This window comes from Salvia splendens, chromosome 9, assembly GCF_004379255.2.
Source record: "Salvia splendens isolate huo1 chromosome 9, SspV2, whole genome shotgun sequence".
NCBI lineage: Eukaryota > Viridiplantae > Streptophyta > Magnoliopsida > Lamiales > Lamiaceae > Salvia > Salvia splendens.
The window spans coordinates 6,703,024-6,722,870 of record NC_056040.1 but is presented as its reverse complement, the minus strand read 5'-3'; the positions used below and the strand labels follow the sequence as shown (position 1 = coordinate 6,722,870).

General features: G+C 39.1%; 4 protein-coding genes across 5 annotated transcripts; 1 reads left to right on the top strand and 3 right to left on the bottom strand.

Annotated features, from left to right (window-relative positions):
• Positions 1 to 2,544: 2,544 nt before the first annotated feature.
• On the bottom strand, positions 2,545 to 3,569 carry LOC121748935 (transcription factor PHYTOCHROME INTERACTING FACTOR-LIKE 15-like). The gene is made up of 4 exons (XM_042143520.1): positions 3,252 to 3,569; positions 3,102 to 3,167; positions 2,948 to 3,013; positions 2,545 to 2,856 (listed from the first exon to the last, which is right to left on the bottom strand). Exons 1-4 carry the CDS (start codon positions 3,396 to 3,398, stop codon positions 2,722 to 2,724), a joined length of 414 nt encoding a protein of 137 aa, XP_041999454.1. The 5' UTR covers positions 3,399 to 3,569; the 3' UTR covers positions 2,545 to 2,721.
• Positions 3,570 to 3,930: 361 nt separating this feature from the next.
• Positions 3,931 to 11,952, bottom strand: LOC121748934 (meiosis-specific protein PAIR3-like). Of its 2 annotated transcripts, XM_042143517.1 has the most exons (11): positions 11,815 to 11,952; positions 11,360 to 11,469; positions 9,190 to 11,109; positions 8,963 to 9,101; positions 8,537 to 8,671; positions 8,339 to 8,405; positions 8,104 to 8,253; positions 7,938 to 7,996; positions 7,006 to 7,140; positions 4,404 to 4,495; positions 3,931 to 4,160 (listed from the first exon to the last, which is right to left on the bottom strand). In XM_042143517.1, the coding sequence occupies exons 2-11, from the start codon at positions 11,396 to 11,398 to the stop codon at positions 4,089 to 4,091; spliced, it is 2,808 nt and encodes a 935-aa protein (XP_041999451.1). In that variant the 5' UTR covers positions 11,399 to 11,469; positions 11,815 to 11,952; the 3' UTR covers positions 3,931 to 4,088. The 2 variants fall into 2 exon arrangements, with proteins under 2 accessions (XP_041999451.1, XP_041999452.1); XM_042143518.1 differs by lacking the exon at positions 7,006 to 7,140.
• A 2,473-nt stretch (positions 11,953 to 14,425) lies between these two features.
• On the top strand, positions 14,426 to 17,704 carry LOC121748798 (protoporphyrinogen oxidase 1, chloroplastic-like). The gene is made up of 9 exons (XM_042143323.1): positions 14,426 to 14,841; positions 14,915 to 15,100; positions 15,194 to 15,278; positions 15,725 to 15,872; positions 15,961 to 16,041; positions 16,221 to 16,392; positions 16,672 to 16,831; positions 16,963 to 17,066; positions 17,217 to 17,704. The coding sequence occupies exons 1-9, from the start codon at positions 14,458 to 14,460 to the stop codon at positions 17,514 to 17,516; spliced, it is 1,620 nt and encodes a 539-aa protein (XP_041999257.1). The 5' UTR covers positions 14,426 to 14,457; the 3' UTR covers positions 17,517 to 17,704.
• Positions 17,630 to 18,625, bottom strand: LOC121748799 (chitinase 10-like). The gene has a single exon (XM_042143324.1). The coding sequence runs from the start codon at positions 18,547 to 18,549 to the stop codon at positions 17,746 to 17,748; it is 804 nt and encodes a 267-aa protein (XP_041999258.1). The 5' UTR covers positions 18,550 to 18,625; the 3' UTR covers positions 17,630 to 17,745.
• Positions 18,626 to 19,847: the final 1,222 nt, after the last annotated feature.

Sequence of the window (19,847 nt, the reverse complement as noted above, 5' to 3'; positions counted from 1 at the left end):
TACTATACACTAGCCCCTAAGCTTATTAAACCCTTAGGGGAAACAAGAAACGTGTGTCAAACATCATAACATGGTACATCTTATTCGTATGCATTGCAGTTCACATATTGTGCATTATATAGTTAATAACATCCATTACTCGTGACAATTTGGTGAATTATTCGTATCGTTTGATAATTTGTTATTAATGCGTACGTACTATACCCTAGCCCCTAAGCTTATTAAACCCTTAGGGGAAACAAGAAACGTGTATCAAACATCATAACACAGCACATCTTGTTCGTATGCATTGCAGTTCACAAATTGTGCATTATATAGTCAATTATATCCATTACTCATTACCATGTGAAGATTACATACATGTCTACGTACTATACCCTAGCCTCTAAGCTTATTAAACCCTTAGGGGAAACAAGAAACGTGTGTCAAACATCATAACACAACACATCTTGTTCGTATGCATTGCAGTTCACATATTGTGCATTATATAGGCAATTATATGCATTACTCGTGACCATGTGGTGCATTATTCGTAGCGGTTTCCAGCCATTATTAGATTACTATTGTACCCTCATAATGCACAAAATAGGACAAATAATGCAACACGGGATTAATTACCCAATGTTGATCTTGACCGTCCATTTCTCTAATCTAATGGCTGATATTAAGAAGGAAAAAGGAGGAAATATAGGAAAAGGAAATGAATACATCCCCTAAAATTATTCATATTTACTTTATTAGGTGAAATTAATAATAAGAAAGTTTAATTTACAAGATTTTTTTATTTATTGAAAATTATTAATTTGAGCTTGAGTTGTTTAGATTGAAAGTTTTTAAGGTAATTGATACTACCTAACAAATTTGGAGTATTTAGTTGTTGTAATTCAATGGAGGAAATATTATTGTTAGTCCGCGAACTTTGCCAAACTATTATTTTTGTTCGGTAAGCTTTAGAGCACCCACAACCGTGCTCTTGCCAACGAGCACGGTTGTGGGCCCGGCCCCACTTTTTCTGCCTGCTCTTAGGCAAGAGCACAACACCCACAACTGTGCTCTTCCGCAAGGATGAACCAATCGGTGTTCCAACCGTGGGAGCCCGGGGGGTGATCGCCGTGGCCGAACATTGTTATGTTGTAGGAATAGAAGAAAGATTGAGAATGGAGATGAGAGAATGTAGATGAGAAAGGAAATGAGAGAATGTAGATGAGAATTATGTAGTGTAGTATGAATTTTTGGGTGTGAAAGTGGGGGTATTATAGATGAAAATGTGTATTTTTGGGGGAAAAAAATTGGAAGTGGATAGAAAACGGATATAATTTTTTTGGGAAGTGGGAAAATATTTTTTAAATTTTTAATCGATTTTTTTAATTAAAAACCGATTTAAAAAAAATATATATATATATATATATATATATATATATATAGGGTCTTGTTAGGTTGAGATTTTTTAGCTTAATTGAGAATTGAGATGCATTTTCAGCCACTCATTTTGAAATGTCAACTGCAAGTAGATTATGTCAACTAAGGGGTATTATCGTCATTTCATTTCAATAGCCAGAATATCAAATGTCAACAACTCGTATTAAAATGTCAACAACTAAAAAAAATTAAATTTTTTAATTTTTTTTAATTTTTTTTTAATTTTTTTTAAAATTTTTTTAAATTTTCGCTCGATGTCAACTACTGAGACATTATGTCAACTACGATGTGTAGTCTGCACATCAAACGTCAATAGCTCTGCACATCAAATGTCAATAGCTTATAATTGACATTATATATGTGTAGTTGACATGAATTGTATATGTAGTTGACATTATATGTGTGTAGTTGACATGAATTGTATATGTAGTTGACATTACATGTGTGTAGTTGACATGAATTGTATATGTAGTTGACAAAAAAAAAAAAATAAATAAAATAAAAAAATAAAAAATCGAAAAAAAAATAATTTTTTTTAAAAAAATAAAAAAAATATTTATTAAATAAAATATATGATGAAATTACAAATATGCCCTTTCACAATTAATTAATGTAAAAATATTTTCCATGTGGCAAATTCTGGACCACTCATTTAATAAAAATGAGTGGCTTATAATGCATCTCAATTCTCAATTAGGCTAAAAAATCTCAATTGATCACAACCCTATATATATATATATATATATATATATATATACACTCAAATGCAACGGCTATGCCGTTTCCCAATCAGCACCTGCCACGTCACCTGCTCGCTGGCACGGACGTGCTCGATGCATCGAGCAGCGTCGTGCCAGCGGCGGACAGCGTCTCCGTGCCGCTGGCACGGACGAACAACGTCTCCTGCTCACCGTTGTGCATGCTCTTAAAAATATCTTTTGAGGCGTGTCAACTTTGACTTAATATCATTTAAGCTATTTTTCACTATTTTGAATTTTTTTTGACAAAAATACCCTCAAGGCCATGAAAGACAAAGCGAGTATCGTTTATAAGATAACCCTCTTCTAAACAAATTTTCAGCGTCCGCACCCTGGTAGTTTCACTTTGGTAGTTTGTCACTCATAATAGAATATGAAGTTAGAATTTTTTTTTATTCGTTTTGAGTGAATATATCATTTCTAAAACATATGAGCTCTAAACAACACAAACTAACAAGCAAAGGACTGACACACTTTAACAAGTCTAAAAAATCTATTGCTAGAGTAATTTCATTTGGGAAGACATGATTTCATCTCAAGATCTTCATGGTTGTTGTGGTTTTGGCATCTCAAGGCCGGTTCGATATCCAGTTAATCCGGCATGAGGTAAACCATACAACTGTAGAGGATAAGTGATGGGTGCTGGTGGAACACATAATCCAGCATAAGTTGGCATAATCTGTGACCAAAGAAATGTGAATATCATATGTTGTTGCACATAATTCAATAATTAGATGTTAGATGTATTTGTTCATGGAAAAAAAGGTCACCTGTAACTGAAGCTGAAGACATTTTAGGTACACAATAGCTTCATCAAGGACAGATTCTTTATCCATCTGGGGAGATTCGTACAAAAGAATGCAACTCAAATTAGAGCATAATTTCATTCAATTTTGTGTTTATGCATAAATACAAAATTCAAACCTGGGTGCAATTAGGTATGAGGTTTCGCAGTGCCCAAAGCCTTTTCTTGATTTTATCATCTCTCCTCTGCGGAAAAGAACAGAAAAAAAAAAATCACCAAAAAGGTAGATGAATTTGGTTAAGTTATTACGAGTGAGGAGAAAAGCAGACCTTTTTATGTGAATGAAGAAGTGCTGCTCTTTTCCTCTTCTTGATTGCTTGCATGGCTGATCCATTAACATTATATTGACCTGAAAATGATGATTCTGAATCTTGACAATTGGGTGCTGTTTGTGAATAATCACTAGTTTTCGTCATTAAAAGCAACACTAGCCAGTAAAGTTTTCAGATTTGATAAGATGCAAAAAGCTCTCTCTTTATAGGTGAAGGAGCGCATACAAACAGACACATAAGGCGGTTCCTTAATAGACAGATATGGTATGTGATGGGAGTTAATGTAAGATATGTATATAGGGGGTCGGAAGTGTTCGATTACTCGAGATTAAATTGGCCCGAAAGTAATAAGACAAGACTAATCTTGCGTGGCACTGTCCCAAGACAAGTACCCACCGAATTTCTCCAAATCCAACCAAACAGTATATCATGACATGAGATTAATTTCTATCTAATCCATGAATAGGGATACTTGTTTGAGGCCTTCTTGAGTTGTCACTATCCTTTAGTATTTTCTAGTTAAGGGTGGGGCACACACCCCTCCCTTCAAACCTCAAATCCATACTCTATTTCACGTGAATTCACGTGCCAACTACTCATCTTTTGTCTCCCTCCTCTGCACGCCTCCTCACCTCCTTTCCTCCACACAAAGGAAAACAAGCAACTTTATCCATAATTTCAACGTAAATAGTAGTATCCCATATTATCTAACTAAATACACAGCAATTTGCTCTCTAACTTCAAAAACATCACAAATGAATATGGTTCGCTTTTAGCTGTAAAAATAAGCAAGGATTTACAATTCACCAACTTATATCAACACATTCATCTCTCTCAACTTAAGCCACCATGTTTCAAGCATTCAGCCACCGCAAGTTTCAGTTGAAGCATCTTTCCCCTAGCCATCTGCAAAATCAAAACAAAACTTTAGTACCATAGGTGAATGAGGGAAAAAGTAAAAGATTTGAAACTTTAAATTTACTTTTCGAATGAGTTATTTTCCTTTTACGGAATTTTAATGCTATCCCATAAGTCGTATCAGAAATAACTTGAGTTTCAAACAAGTAACGAACATATTGCTTCAACCATTGCAATACCCCACAATGGTAAAAGCTAATGTACACCAAATTCAGATTAAATTTAACTCACCTCTTGGACAGCCATGATTCTGCTTTCAGCATCTTCAAGTTGTGCATTGATTTCTTGCTCCACTTGTGACACTAACTTTTTATGCGCTGCTCCTGAGGAGACATGATACGATTACTATTATTATTATTATTATTATTATTATTATTATTATTATTATTATTATTATTATTATTATTATTATTAGTTAGTTAGTTAGTTAATTATGGATTTGCATATCTTTTTCATATCTTTTGTCTTGCTCATTAAGTTAGTATCCACTATTATAAATAGTGGACATTGTTCTTTAGTTCATTAATTCAAGAAATAAAATACTACTTTTTACACAATTTATCTTTTTCTCTCGTGCACAAAAGCACGAACCCTAGAATTCGACGCCGGATTGATCGACGGGCAAAGCTCCCGCGACGTTCGACGCGATTTCCTATCGTTGAGGAACTATATCCTTAACAAGTGGTGCTTTCATTGAGAGCTCATGGTCGAAGTCAATTTTCGTTCATGGTGGGAGATATCGCAAGCATCTGAAGGCTTGCAATTGAATTCAACAGTAGCAACATGGGAGAATATTCTCGCTAGGCTCGCCCGGCTCGAAACCCAATTGGTAGAGCATAAGCGCAGGGTAGCAGCAACGCACTCTCCGCTCCAGCCTGAACCTGATCCACCCGACCAACCCTGGCTGTACACCGTCGCACAACCACCTCACGCGCCCTACACCTACACGAATTCATACGCGCTGCTGCGAAGTCCTTATGCCGGACCCCAGAATCTACCGCTGCCTCCATACAAGCTGGATAGACACCAATTGCACCACGGCCACCAGCCCATCGCCTATCAACAGCCACCGCTGACAGCAGCCGCTGCCGCAAACCTACCCCACCAAAACTACCAGCCCGCTATCGGCTGGTGTCCACTGACGAGTCACCACCACTCAGCAGCGCAACTGCCGGCTGCTGTTGTACCGCTGTACAGAGGAGGCCCATTGGAGGCCGTCGTCGTACCTGATGAGGCCGTTGTAGTAGAGGAAGTCCAAGATAAGATCTGCAGCGAAGTCATGCTCTTCAGCCGCAAGCCCTATGACGGAGCTGAGATGCTAATGGTTGTCCCGCCCTCTCCACCCGCGATCTCTATGCCGTGCAGCCCCAATGTCAATGGACAGGAGGGGGAATTGTTTGAAGATGAACCGCCCCTACTAGCCGGGATCCCATCGCCGTGCAGCCCAAGTCAGGATTACAGTAATCACACTTCGGTTCCAATTGAATTGGTCAATTCAGTGGAGTTTGAGCATCTTGGCGAGGGGAATGATAGGATTGAAGTTAATGGTGAAAACAAGGATCTAGACCGAGTTGATGAGAAAGAGTCATTGATTTTGGCAGAAGAAAAGCGTCGTGATGAACAGGAAAGAGTACGTTCCACGGACTCTATATTTGAGATAGAAGCAAAGGAAGCCTTAGTTCATGTTGTGGCTACTTGTTTAGTTGCACATATGGAGCAACTGTCGAATGATGCTGAAATTGCTCCAACGCAGCGACCGGGAACGTTTGATCCAGGAGGGGATACATCAAAGCTTTTGTTGTCTTCGACTCTCTTCGTTGCTTCGTGGTTCCCACCTTGAGGACAAGGTGGATTTCAACCGTGGGGGAGTTGATACGATTACTATTATTATTATTATTATTATTATTATTATTATTATTATTATTATTATTATTATTAGTTAGTTAGTTAGTTAATTATGAATTTGCATATCTTTTTCATATCTTTTGTCTTGCTCATTAAGTTAGTATCCACTATTATAAATAGTGGACATTGTTCTTTAGTTCATTAATTCAAGAAATAAAATACTACTTTTTACACAATTTATCTTTTTCTCTCGTGCACAAAAGCACGAACCCTAGAATTCGACGCCGGATTGATCGACGGGCAAAGCTCCCGCGACGTTCGACGCGATTTCCTATCGTTGAGGAACTATATCCTTAACAATAGGTCCTATTTATAATACTCCTGTGAATAACCTAACTTACTAAACAAGATAATAAAGATACGGAAAAGATATAGTAATATAATAATAGAGATATGGGAGATATTTGGAAGATATAATCGTATCAAGACATCAGTCCATGATTATAAAAATATATCGTCAGAGTATTATAGCAAATAAATTAGCCGATACAGCAGTTATATCTCCTAGCATAGTAGCATAAAATATCATTTGGCAAAATCAGTATCAAGTGAAAATTAAAAAATTAAGACCATCCTGACATGTTTACTAGTGATATTTTTCAGTTTTTACTGAAGGCAAAAAATAGCATGTCAAAAGTTGCAAAAGATTCATATGGGAGAACGTACCAAAGACTGGATGCACAGTTATACGACAAGCTCGCAAGGTTTATATATTTAATTACTGATTGACTGAGACAAAGTTAATTATTTGTTGTTTCTGTTTCATATTTGACTCGTGACTGAATAACTAGGATATGAAGTTATTTATGCATAGCGAAAATATCAATGAAGTTTAAATTGGTTGAACTAGAAACTTCAGCATATTGTCAACACACTTAATGCATGACTTGCAAACATAAGTAGTAGTACTTGAGATTGATTATCATACTTTGCTTTTCCACCGATCTTTTGAGCTCAATCTCATGCTCTTCTAGATCTTCTATTAGGCTGCCACAGTTCTGGAGGTACTGCGTAACCTCTGTTTTGAACCTTTTATGTATTTCAAGCAACTGGTCCTGTTTTTCTGTAAGACACAATGCATGTTCACAAGAAACTGAAGAGGAACATAAACATCTCTTCCAAGTACTTACAATATCCTAGTGAACTGAAATTCTAGAATTTGTTAATAACCGACTGGCCGGATAGAATTCTGTGATTGGTGATAGAGTGTCATCTATATCTGAAAACCTCTAAAAGCAGAATGGCAGCTAAGAGCCCAGAGACTTCCAATTTTAAGGTAAACCAACAAATATTATCTTTTTAGCTCCTGCAAATGAGATTTAGTTCTTTGGTAGTGGATGTTTAATTCTTATATATGGAGTCTACAAGGTGATGTATTTAATTGTCAGACAAAATGATACTACAACACTACAAGTCCAGCCTAATCAGTAGCTAATAGCTAGCAGTACTATACTGATGCAATGACCACCAACGTCACAGCCAAGAGTAATAAAAAGTCTGCAAATTAGCTAATCATTCTCAAAATATTTATAACGTTCTCTCATGTTACATATTAAAAGTGTTCCTATTTCGCACTGAACGATTTTATTCTTTACATAGATGCTTATCCTGACTTTTGTTCAGAATACCATTCCCTTCCCTGGCTTCACTAATCAATGGCATAATATCAGTCACACTAATATTTTGGAAAGCTCAATATAGCTGATACCCAGTAGGATACACCTAAATTAGCATCAGTACGTGAATGCTAAACCAGGAACTGATACCATGTAATATGCAGCTAGGTCTAATACAGTACATGATCGCCCAAAACGTCTACAACTTGGACAACTTATCAAGCTAAGTTCCGAAAACATGTACCTTGAAATCTAGTTTCCAGCTGTTTGCTTTTTGAATGACTTAGATTGGTCAGCTTTCCCCTGGATACACAAGCATCATGCTTAAGAGAAAAAACCCTTATGAAGAATCTATTACTACTATTTAAATACTTGTATAATTCTGTGATCTGAAATTGTAGAGAACTTACACATCTGTTTTAACAAGAGATTCAGCATTCTGCAATCGTGACAATATTTCCTCAACTGCAGTGCGCAGAATATCGGCAGACCTTCTGCTACTAATTGACTTCAGTTTGGTCTTAACATGACCCAGAGCCACAGTAAATAGTGCTACAGCCCTAGGTTTCATTTAAATAAAGATACGGCAGCATCAGAATAGCTCTTTCCCGTAATATTTTCTCTACTTAGCAGTGACATGAATACCTGGTCAGGCCATCCTCCTGATTCTCTTCCATGTACATTTCAAGCTTACTGGTATCCTGTACCCCTCCTAGTTTTAGCAGAGGCAAAAAGAGAGGTTACAAGCACGGAAGAAATAAAGATAATATACACCAGACAAATGAAATGAGGGAGCTAGCCCACTGTTCGAAGTAGAAGGTCTTTTGCTAGAAATTAATAAACCTTTTGATGAATCTGATGCGGGACTAGATCCAACCACTCCAACATCTTTTTCATTGTCAAGACTTTTATCGGAATTATGTAGAATCTTTTCAGATATACGAATTTCAGGAGACAATTCCTCTGGTTCCTTGCAATCTGCATTTCCATGACATGATGCTTAACATAATGCATACAAAACGGAACTTATTGATGCTTAACATGATGATCCACAAGGTACACTGCACCTTACAAAATTAGCACAACAACCTGACAAAATTTCTTTAAAATAGAAGTCACTGTATATGTTAGAGCATAATCATGTTTGTGTCCATCACAATAATACACATCATTCAGCATGCTGATGTAACAGATTCAATGTTTAAAGCAAATAGGTGAAACATAGGTTGACCAATATAAACGATACTAGGTAAAGGGAATAGCCTTTACGAGATCCATCTTCAGAGCTCTCAGAATTAGTCTCATCGGTTAATGATTTGGACTGGATATCACTGTCTTCATCCATTACCATATTTGGTTTCACAAAGATGCTTCTCTTCGGACTACTCTTCTGTTTGTTCCTACCAACCTTTAAATTAAAATTAAGGAAGCAAAAGGTCTGTCAACAGTGTAATAATCACTTCATCGACATTTTTGCTGAAAGTAGTTAAGGATACGGAAATTTCCTGTTGCACATCTGGTCCGCAGTTAGCTGATTTTGAACTCAGAAAGCTTTTGAAGCTTTGTATGCCTGTTCTGTTAAATATTTTCTCAGCAGGAATTTGATCATGAAGTTCTTCTTGATTACTTTTCTGTAAACTGCTCCGTGACTTATTGTCGGAAGGAGGGGATGAAGGATCATGCACAGTGTTCCTTTTCTTTTTCAAAGGGTGATCAGATATGTCTTCTTTCAGATTCTTCTTGGAAGCTTTAACATCAACATCCCTTTGATCAGTCATCGCATGAAGAGGAAACTCAAATGAAGAATTATTCTTGGTATCCTTTTTGGGCTGCATAGTGTTCCTTTTCTTTATTAATAGATAATCAGAAATGTCTTCTTGAAGATTCTTCTTTAATGCTTCAACATCCATTAACTGTTCAACATCTCTTTGATCAGTCCTTGCATTAAGAGGAAACTCAAACGGAGAATTATTTTCGGTAACCCTTTTTGACAGAGAATCAGATATGTCTTCCTCTAGATTCTTCTTTGAAGCTTCAACATCCATTGACTTCTGAAAATCCATTTGGTCATTAGGTATCTTAAATGGAGAATTATTTTTGATACCCTTTTGTGGATGAAGAGAATTCCTTTTCCTTTTTAACAGAGAATCAGATATGTCTTCTTGTAGATTCTTCTTCGAAGCTTCAACAACCATTGAATTCTGAACATCCCTTCGATCAGTCATTGCATTAAGAGAAAACTCAAATGAAGAACTATTCTTGTTACCCTTCTCTGGCTCGACATTTACATCATTTCTTCTGTCAGAGGAACTGCTGGCATTGGAAACTTTATTCTTCTGCAACATTGATTTTTCCACTGGTATTGATCTGCTCTTCTCTGACTGCTGTCTCTCTTCTACATCTTTTTTCCTTACACCCTGATTTGTCTCTACTCGAGAGCTCATTCCCATAATAACTTTTTCTCCCTTAGAAGGTAAAGAACCATCCATGAAATTACCATATGATCCCACAGATAGATCTCCTTTGGATGAGAATATTCTGTTTCGTTGACAGTCTTTTCTATTGATAGAATTTGTTGCTTCAGTCTTACTACCCTGTTTTCTAGCAGCTTTCATCCGGGCTAAAGAACGAGTTATTGGCCTTGTGGAAATTTGAGTTTGAGAATCACTTTCGATAGTGTCCGAATTAAGGTTTAGTTTTCTGATAGGACTTTGCTTCCAGTTCTTCTCTTGGTCCAGATGCAATTCCTCACACTGAAGACTGGGGGGCGGTTTGTTTGGTGAAGAAACATCTCCTAAGATCTCCCACAGCTTGATCCTCAAAGATTCATGGCCCCTGGTTTCTTTTTTCCTATCTTTATCTTGTACCTGTTCGTTCGCTTGCTGAACTCCTTGTTCAGTTGAACATACCAGATTCTCAACATGCTCTACATTATCAACATTCCCATTCTCCACTGAACAGTTCTCTCTACCAGAATTCTTCTGTCTGCATACATCAGATCCTAAGCCAGACTTAGCAGCAAAATATTTGATGGAATGGGCTGCAGATGCTTTCTCTAATATCTTTGATGTGGGGCGTGTTCTTCTGGTGGCTGGGAAACTTGGTGCACGTTCTGTATCTTTATCTGTGACTGAAGAAGATATCTTTGGGTTGAAAGATCTAGTGGAAACCCAAGGGGAGGCATTCTTTGGTTCAACTATCACGTGTTTTTCCATAAGTGGTGAATGCCCTTCACGACATCTGACACTATTTTTTTTGCTGCTACCTCCAACTTCAACAGTTTGGGCCCCTGGCTCCTGGAGGTCTTTTGTTTTGGCATTGGAAATAGAATGAACAAGAATTCCTACAGACATCTTTGTGGATTGACTGCAGTAACGATTGTTGCTACTGAGACTCCGACGATCAGTCATTTGCTCCTAACATGTTAAAGTACATAAATCCATTATTGTGAACTCTATATGAACCAATAAAAGAGATGAACGACTGACGATACAATTTTTTCGAAATTAAACTATGAGCATAATAAACCAAATAGAATTTCTTCCAGGAAATTAACACAATAATTTCAAAGGGTTTGATAACAAGGTTCTCGAAGCGACTGTTTAAAACAAGCAAAATTCAACTTCAGGTCATAATTCTATGATCGATCTAGCATGCAAGGCTCACCTCCTGAATATCAGTCTGTCTACCAACATCCGTTCCCATAGCTTTAACAGAAGGTTGATAAAAATATCAGTATTCCAAAATCAGCCTCTGGATTGTTCCTGTATACTTTTCTGCGCGATCAACGAACATAATTTATCATCAGGAAAAAAAAAAGGAAAAGGGAACTAAACAGAAAACAGTACAATGCTTGATAGAGAATGTGAGTGATTTGTGAGGAGGATAATGGGTAAACCACGAAAACTGAAATTCTCGGCAGCAATGGCTACGAAAATAGCTTCAGATCTAAGACACTCGCAGAAATTTTAAAATCAAGTATAGCAAACAGAAGCGGAGATAGTGCATCGAGACAGATAAAAATCAGACACAAAAAATTAAACTTAAATAAAAAAGAAAAACCGATCAAAGCATCATGCAGACTTGGAGAGTAAAAGGCAGGGAGGAGAAAGCTTTCATACAGTAAAATCCGACCATGGCGTGCGAATCTGAAGCAAAATTTCCGGAAATAGTATGTGTGTGGAATTGATGCGAGAGCGTAGTGGAAGAAGTTGAGAGAAATGGAAATGCGAGGCGGGAAACAACGGGGCAGGAGGACTACTGCGTGAGTGCAATCCTCAACGCTTAATATTTAGGCGAGTAATAAAAATAAAATAATTTGAAGGCATTATCACTTGTTTTCATTTAATTTAATTTTATAGTAGTAGTATATTAAACTTAAATCACAATCTTCGTGGAGTTATTAAGCATTCGTTAAATTGTTATGTCCACGACACCTATAACAACAGCCATTCATATGAATACTTAAAATCGCAAATCGGGAAATGTATTTGAAAAAAAAACACTGATTGAGATTAGTATGCATAAAATGATTTGAATTAAAAATGAACAAAATTTAGAGCATGTGCGGCGGCAATAGACTAGCGGGGACGTGACGGTGATTTCGGGGGGCGAGCCAGCCTGCGAAAGGCAACCTGGACACAACACTTCCTCCTCTCCTGTCGACTTAAAAGGTGATGTACTAGTAGTTTCTCCTTTTTGTTTCATGTTCATTTAGGACCCGTTTTATAGGTGATAAACCAAGGTTAAGGTTGGTGGGACCCACCACAATCCAATGTTTGATACAAATTTTCAGCCTGGATAAATGCAATCCAAGGCCCGAAAAAAATTGCGGCGGCCCGCCAGGCCCGCGTGAATAGTGCCCGTTTTCACTATTGGGCTTAGTTAATGTGACCCACAAAATTTGTGGGTTTATTTTATCCTCTTGTGGGTTTATTTTATCCTACATAAATCCTACATTTGGCCCGAAAATTTTATCCTATGTTAATCCTCTTGCTATAACCCACTCACTCTATAAAACGGGTCCTTATGGGATTGGTCTTGCAAAGTGGGTTCGTAAAACAATTGATCGTAGCGGTTATTGACTTCTCAAGTGGCTGATCTTTTATGTCATGTGACCAACTCCATTCCTTGGCTTGAGTTGTGGTGTGGATGCCGCATTATTTAGATTTCTCTTGTCTCAGGGCATTAGCAATGGGGCGCCCTAAGGCGCGTCATGTCAGCAGTTTTATCCTCCTACCTTCCCACCTGCAGTGGGGCGCCCTAAGGCGCGTCATGTCATCATTTTTTTAATATTTATAAAATCCATACGAATTTAACAAAAATAATATATTAAAATACGAATTTCAAAAACTTCATTTCATTTAATAAAAATTAATACATTACAATGCGAATTAAAAAACGCAAACTCAGCGACGGCGGTTACGAGCCCACACTTCTTCAATCATGTCGCTCATGAGTTGCGCATGCTCATGTTGGTTGCGCATTGAGGCATGTCTAGATAGAACCTCTTCGAAGCCTAACGGTAACCCTCTATCGGGTGTGTCGGTCGATGTGCCGGAAGAGCTAGATGCACGGTCGTCTTCATTCCAGTCGGTGATGCTTCCGCCTTCACTCTCGACTATCATGTTGTGCATGATTATGCACGCATATATGACATCGGCGATGACTTCCTTGTACCAGAAACGAGCCGGCCCTTTCACAATTGCCCACCGTGATTGGAGCACCCCAAATGCCCGGCCGCCGCCGCGGCCGCCGCCTCCTTCTCGCGCTGCATTTGCGCATAGCATGCCGCCATGGCCTCTTCAACGGCTGCATCTAATGCTTCGTCAAGCGAACCACCGGATTCAGACGAACTAGAACTATTGGTGTCGTCGCTGAGATTCATTTTGGTTGGATGTAGAGAGAGAATATGTAAAGAGATAGTCGATATGTTCGTATGCACAACTGAATGAGAAACGAGATTTAAATAGAAAATCAAAACCGCGTGCCATCGTCCGCGTCGATCGTCCGCGACCTCCACAATGGGGCGGACGATGGCTCGGACGATGACCATCGTCCGCGCTATCCTCCGCGACCGAAGTATAGGGTGCGACTATCGTCCGCGCCCTATGGCACGCACCCGCAATGGGTGCGGACGATGGATGGCGCGGACGATGCGCGCCATCGGGCGTGCCATCGTCCGCCCATTGCGGATGCTCTTAGTGCCTTTGAAACATACGAATCAAGTGGGCCGCTAGAGAGTACCATCTTGTGCTTCATTGTAACCTTCTCCCAAAATGACGCACTCTTTTTTGCTAATTGCCTCATATCACCAGCATCAACATATGCTTCGAATACGCACATAATCAAATCCGTTGTTTGAATATTGGTTCTCTCTTCTCCGCATCGGAAATGTTGATGGCATCTGGATGTGTGAATAATGAGCTTAACCGAGGAATCCGAATTTGCCAAAGACATTCCTACAATGTTGGGATCCAATGACAGACTGGTCCCTACGTTAATAGCTTTGGAGCTTGAATTGTTGGACATTGTCGAGTTAGTAATAATGAATATTAAAAGAAGAAAAAAATAGCCCTTTAAACAATGTTTTTTAAAATAACATAAGTAGATGTTGTATTATTAAATTTATGTTATACTCCTTTTTTAGCTACGATGAATCTGATCAAGCAATACCATCCGTCCACGTGGAGATAAGACTTTATTTCTTTTTTTTGATATCATTATGTATCTCCGTCTTCTCCATTACAGTTGAATGTTCTGAAATGGAAATGGCTGCGTTCACCCACCTTCCCGCTTCTTCACACAAGCCGCTATCCCCTCTTTACTCCTCCCCTTCACAGTTACTCGCTTCCAAAATCCCTATCCGTCGCAGAATTCGCTGCTCCATCGCGGAGGGGCCAGCCGCCGTTTCCCCCTCTTCAGGAACCAACAACGGATCACTTTTCGACTGCGTGATCGTCGGCGGCGGAATCAGCGGCCTCTGCATCGCCCAGGCCCTCTCCACCAAGCACAGCAGCTCCAATTTCTTGGTCACGGAAGCCAGAGAGCGCGTCGGAGGGAACATCACCACCGTCGAGAGGGATGGCTATCTCTGGGAGGAAGGCCCCAACAGCTTCCAGCCGTCCGATCCAATGCTCACCATGGCGGTGCGTTCCCCCAAATTCACACTTCCTCGTCGATTTTGTCGAAATTGATAGTTTTCGTGGTTAATTAGGGCAGGTTGACAGTGGTTTGAAGGATGAGCTGGTATTGGGGGACCCCGATGCGCCTCGTTTCGTGCTGTGGAATGGGAAGCTGAGGCCGGTGCCGGCCAAACCCACCGATTTGCCATTCTTCGACTTGATGAGCTTCCCTGGGAAGCTCAGAGCTGGTTTTGGTGCAATTGGCCTTCGCCCTCCCCCACCAGTTTGTTCCCTCCCTCTCTTTCGGTTTCCCCTTTTCTGTTTTCTCCTACCTGCGTTGTTTTCTCACCATTTGAGGTTTCGCTGAAGGTAACAGGGGCATGAGGAATCGGTTGAAGAGTTTGTCAGGCGTAACCTTGGTGATGAAGTGTTTGAGCGCTTAATAGAGCCTTTTTGCTCCGGTAATCCTCTCCGCTTTATTCATGTTCTGATTCACGTTGTTAAGTTATCCATTTTCTAATACCAGCTGTATTAGGATGATGACAACCTTTTTTCTTCAAGAAATGAGGAATGGTTTATAATGCGGGTTAATTACTTGCGCTTAGGCATTTTTGCTGTGTTTTTCTGTAGATCACTATATTAGACTAATCAGGAGGTATCACTTGGTTGATGGAGGTTATTGATTTAATTGAGGATTGAAATTTATGGTTAACCTTTCCAAACTACAGATCGGTTCTCAAAGAAAAAATCATTTATATCATATTCAAACTCTATGTGCCTATGTCTTGATAGATGCTTCCGGATAGACGCCTATAACATTTTGTGGATGACCTGTGCTAGATTCCCTTTTACTTATAAGTCATAAACTATGAATGAATATCATTGTCATATTCATGTTCTTGTGAAGGTGTTTATGCTGGGGATCCTTCAAAGCTAAGTATGAAAGCTGCATTTGGGAAAGTCTGGAAATTGGAGCAAACTGGTGGTAGCATAATTGGAGGAACCTTTAAAGCAATCAAAGAGAAATCTAGCAGCCCTAAGGCACCTAGAGATCCGTAATTACATTCTTAGAATCGCCATATTTGTGTTTGATTTTCTTATTTGTGCGTGAATAATGAAAATTTAAATTAAGTACTTCTCCAGACGCTTACCAAAACCAAAAGGACAAACTGTTGGGTCGTTCAGAAAGGGCCTAGCAACGTTGCCTAACGCAATTTCATCGAGGTACTCATCATTCCTCTAATACATACATACTTTTCTCATTTTTGCATACAAAATTATCTATTTTATGCTGTCTCAACAAAGTTTCAGAATACACTGGGTCTATATTTTTCTTCAAGATTTCAATTTTTGTAATTTTAAAAGAAGTACATATACTTCTCATGCATTTTTCGTATTTCTAGCTTAGGAAGCAAGGTCAAGGTGTCATGGAAACTTACAACCATCTCTAAGTTGGACAATGGGTGTTACTTGTTGACATATGAAACTCCCAGTGGAATAGTGTCTCTGCAGAGCAGAAGTGTTGTAATGACTATTCCTTCCTATGTGGCGAGCACCATATTGCGCCCGCTTTCAGTACGTTCAGTAAATTTTCTTCCCATGTTCTTTTGAATGTACTTATCGCTAGAGAATTGGTACTAAAACTGTCTAAACTCCATCTCCCTTACCACCATACCAGGAGCTGCTGGAGTTTTTTGAGGGTTTGTAATCTTGACATATGATCCTAAATGTTCCACTCTTTTTGTGTCAGCTGTATTATGTGTTAGCTTCTCTGACAGTACTGTCGGCGCCTCTATATTTCTGCCCTGCAAAAAGATAGCTTCAGAAAAGTTATTTCCTGTCTAATCTTTGCAGGCTACTGCAGCTGATTCATTATCAAAATTTTATTATCCACCTGTTGCTGCAGTCACCATTTCGTATCCAGAAGGAGTAATTCGTGATGAATGTCTAATTGATGGTAAACTAAAGGGGTTTGGGCAGTTGCATCCACGTTCCCAAGGGGTTGAAACTTTAGGTATACCCACAAAGTTATTCATTAATTACTGTGTTATGAGCATCATTCAGAATTTATGGTTTTGTACACAACCTAAAGCTCTCTATGTCACCGCTATAACTTGTTTGTTTTTGTTTCATTTGATCTCACAGGAACTTTATACAGCTCATCATTGTTTCCTAATCGTGCCCCACCTGGCAGAATTCTTCTTTTGAATTACATCGGAGGAGCTCTAAATCCTGGAATTACATCGAAGGTACAAAGTGTGTTTAAGCTTTAACTAGTACAGCTGCTATTGATGTTAGAATCTATAAGTGCTACGAAAAAAAAACTGATTATATCTTAAAATTCCTTAATAAATTGTTCCTGGAAGTGTTGTGAGTTGATTACGTTTTTGTTTGATAAGAGTGAGAGCGAAATTGTGGAATCGGTGGATCGCGACCTGAGAAAGATGCTTATAAAGAAGAATGCAGCAGATCCACTAGTCCTGGGGGTACGTGTGTGGCCACAAGCCATCCCACAATTTCTTGTAGGTCATTTGGATCTGTTGGATAATGCCCGAACTGCACTGAGCAATGGAGGATTTGAAGGCCTCTTTCTGGGGGGTAACTTTGTGTCCGGTGTCGCGTTGGGCAGATGTGTGGAGGGTGCTTATGAAGTTGCAGCAGATGTGTCAAAATTTTTGTCTGAGAATGTGTATAGGTGAAGTAGTAGAAATGGTTCCTAGTCCAAGGCTGTAGTGGAAAGTGGAAAGTTTTCTTTTTCCATTTTTGAAGAGAAACCATTTGAATTGAACTAGTTGTTTTCTATAAAAGTAGATTGCATAAATTGGCTGTGAACATTTCAAGTTGAATAATATCTCCAGAAAGTAAAATAATACATTTTGAGTCATAATAATACGCAAGTACACAAGGTATTGTTATTGAAACTTTTTGCTAGTAGTGTTGTTGATATTGGCAATCCAGGTTAGGTCCGGTTGTGACATTGAAGATGGCAGCATATCGTTGGAAGTATCCAATCCGGTCCAAGACGGAGGCACTGGTCGGGACCCCACACTCGATCCCTCCGTTGATGATGTTGGTCACTAGCCCAAAACCGGCTGTGCGGTTGGCGGCCCGATCCAGCTCAGAGGGGACGTAGCGTCCGACCATGACGTTGTGGCACGAGGGCTTCGGCTTCTGCTCCGTCATCCAAAACCAGAGGGCAGTTTTCCAGGAGATCACCGAGTTGTTGGAGACTATCTCTGGGTTGCGTAGGCCGTCGAATCCCAAGGCTCGTCCGGCAGGTCCATAGTTGTAGTTCCACGATAGCTGGATCGGGCCTCGTCCTTGGTAAGACTTGCCGGGAGCGCAAGGCCACTGGGTGTTGGCCGGGTCGCAGTAAATGGACTGCGGAGACACCTCCTCCTTGAAGCAGAGCCCCCAAGAGTAGGGGCCGTCGGGGGCGGTGGCCCACCCGCCGGTGGTCTCGTGGGAGATCTGAGCTAGAAATGCGGCCACCTCGCGCCTCCTCGTGGAGAGGCTGCCGGTGCGGCCGAATCTTGGGAAGCATCTGGTGGCTTGCATGAATGAGTCGTAGGTGTAGAAATCTTTGGCCGGGCAGGCGGCGTCGTCTTTGTGCAGGAATATGGAATTGAAGAGCTGCCGGCTCACCACCGGCGACCCCACGGCGGAGCTGAATAGCAACCACCCCAATGCTAATGCAAATGCCAATGCATTACCCATTCTTCCTATTTCCATTATTGTTCTAAGCCAACCATTACCATGTATGCATATATATAGGCTAAAGCTATCTTAGTAATAGTGCCTTCTTCGTGAACAACTTTTCAAAGTCAGAGGTCATTATTATTTTTTAATAATACAAATTCAATCTCTCATCTTTGATCCCTCCATTATCTTCCCTATCCCACCATGCTTTTGACTTGGCTCAATACACATGATTAGACCAAGTCTCAATAACTAAATGTGCTCTTCTAATTTCAGATCAGCAAGGTTTTTTGTCTTAACAAGTTCATCTAACTTTCCGTGGAACTAAATGATCCTAAAACTAATTATCATTACACAACAATGATATCTTGTGTTTATAGTGTTTTAGTATGGGTGGACCGAAGATTTTCGGTTTGAGGTGTGACAAATAATTACAACGACTTGAAGTCTCGAAATTGAAGCAGTTGCCGGACATGAATATTGGCTTAAGATCTCAAAAGCCTAAATAATAAAATAAAAATTTAAAATAAACAGATTTACTATGTAAAGATTAGCCATTTTTAGAAGTAGTACTTAATAATTATACTATAAAAATTGGTGGCAGTTTGTTCCCAATTGCTCTAGTACAAAGAATGCCACGTAACTTTAGTTTGGATAACCAATCTATTGTCTTAACTGCTGTAATATAGCATGTATAAACAATCTCATCAATTTGTCCATAATTACTGACTAACTTTGGATATTAGTGTTGATATTATTCCACTTAAAGCGAAGGCGTAGAAAATGGAAATGTCGACACCACGCATTTATATGCAATTAAGAGTCGTCCAATATTAAACTAGTGCTGCCGGCCTCGGATCCTCGAACATATAGTTGCATTATTTTTTAAATAAAAATATTATAACTATAATTATTCGTGTAACTTACTAATTTATATAGTATTTGGTTCTGTTCCACGTTACACCCGTTTACGACATACACATGGGAAATATAATTGTAACCAACCTCAAATTCTACATATATTTTGTTCTTTTATTCTTCTACTTTAGCCTTATATGCATATGCATAAATTGCTTCACTTTGAACAGATTTTGGCTGTCACGCCAACTTAAGAACTTATCGAACTTTCGATTTTATCTAATTTTGCCAATGAATTAAATCGATTTGGAGACCAAAGCCTCGTTGACTGAAAATCTGGTAAAGTTAGAAGAAAATTAAAGTTGACTAATTATTGGACTTTTTTTTTTCCTTTTTTTCTTGTGAAAAAAATATCATATTAATACTTTTAAAAAGAAAACTGTATGATGAAAAGTTAAGGTAAGGCCCAATCC

What these genes read in the sequence shown, in the direction of transcription:
- LOC121748935 (XM_042143520.1), bottom strand. Translation starts at nt 3,398, where the DNA reads ATGACGAAAACTAGTGATTATTCACAAACAGCACCCAATTGTCAAGAT. An exon ending in TTCTTCATTCACATAAAAAG is followed by an intron (nt 3,168 to 3,251) that starts GTCTGCTTTTCT and finishes TCTTTTCCGCAG; the next exon opens with AGGAGAGATGATAAAATCAA. An exon ending in GTCTTCAGCTTCAGTTACAG is followed by an intron (nt 2,857 to 2,947) that starts GTGACCTTTTTT and finishes CTTTGGTCACAG; the next exon opens with ATTATGCCAACTTATGCTGG.
- LOC121748934 (XM_042143517.1), bottom strand. Translation starts at nt 11,398, where the DNA reads ATGGGAACGGATGTTGGTAGACAGACTGATATTCAGGAG. An exon ending in ATGTGCAACAGGAAATTTCC is followed by an intron (nt 9,102 to 9,189) that starts GTATCCTTAACT and finishes TTTAATTTAAAG; the next exon opens with GTTGGTAGGAACAAACAGAA. An exon ending in CAGGAGGATGGCCTGACCAG is followed by an intron (nt 8,254 to 8,338) that starts GTATTCATGTCA and finishes AATGAAACCTAG; the next exon opens with GGCTGTAGCACTATTTACTG.
- LOC121748798 (XM_042143323.1), top strand. Translation starts at nt 14,458, where the DNA reads ATGGAAATGGCTGCGTTCACCCACCTTCCCGCTTCTTCACACAAGCCG. An exon ending in AATAGAGCCTTTTTGCTCCG is followed by an intron (nt 15,279 to 15,724) that starts GTAATCCTCTCC and finishes GTTCTTGTGAAG; the next exon opens with GTGTTTATGCTGGGGATCCT. An exon ending in CCTAACGCAATTTCATCGAG is followed by an intron (nt 16,042 to 16,220) that starts GTACTCATCATT and finishes TCGTATTTCTAG; the next exon opens with CTTAGGAAGCAAGGTCAAGG.
- LOC121748799 (XM_042143324.1), bottom strand. Translation starts at nt 18,549, where the DNA reads ATGGAAATAGGAAGAATGGGTAATGCATTGGCATTTGCATTAGCATTG.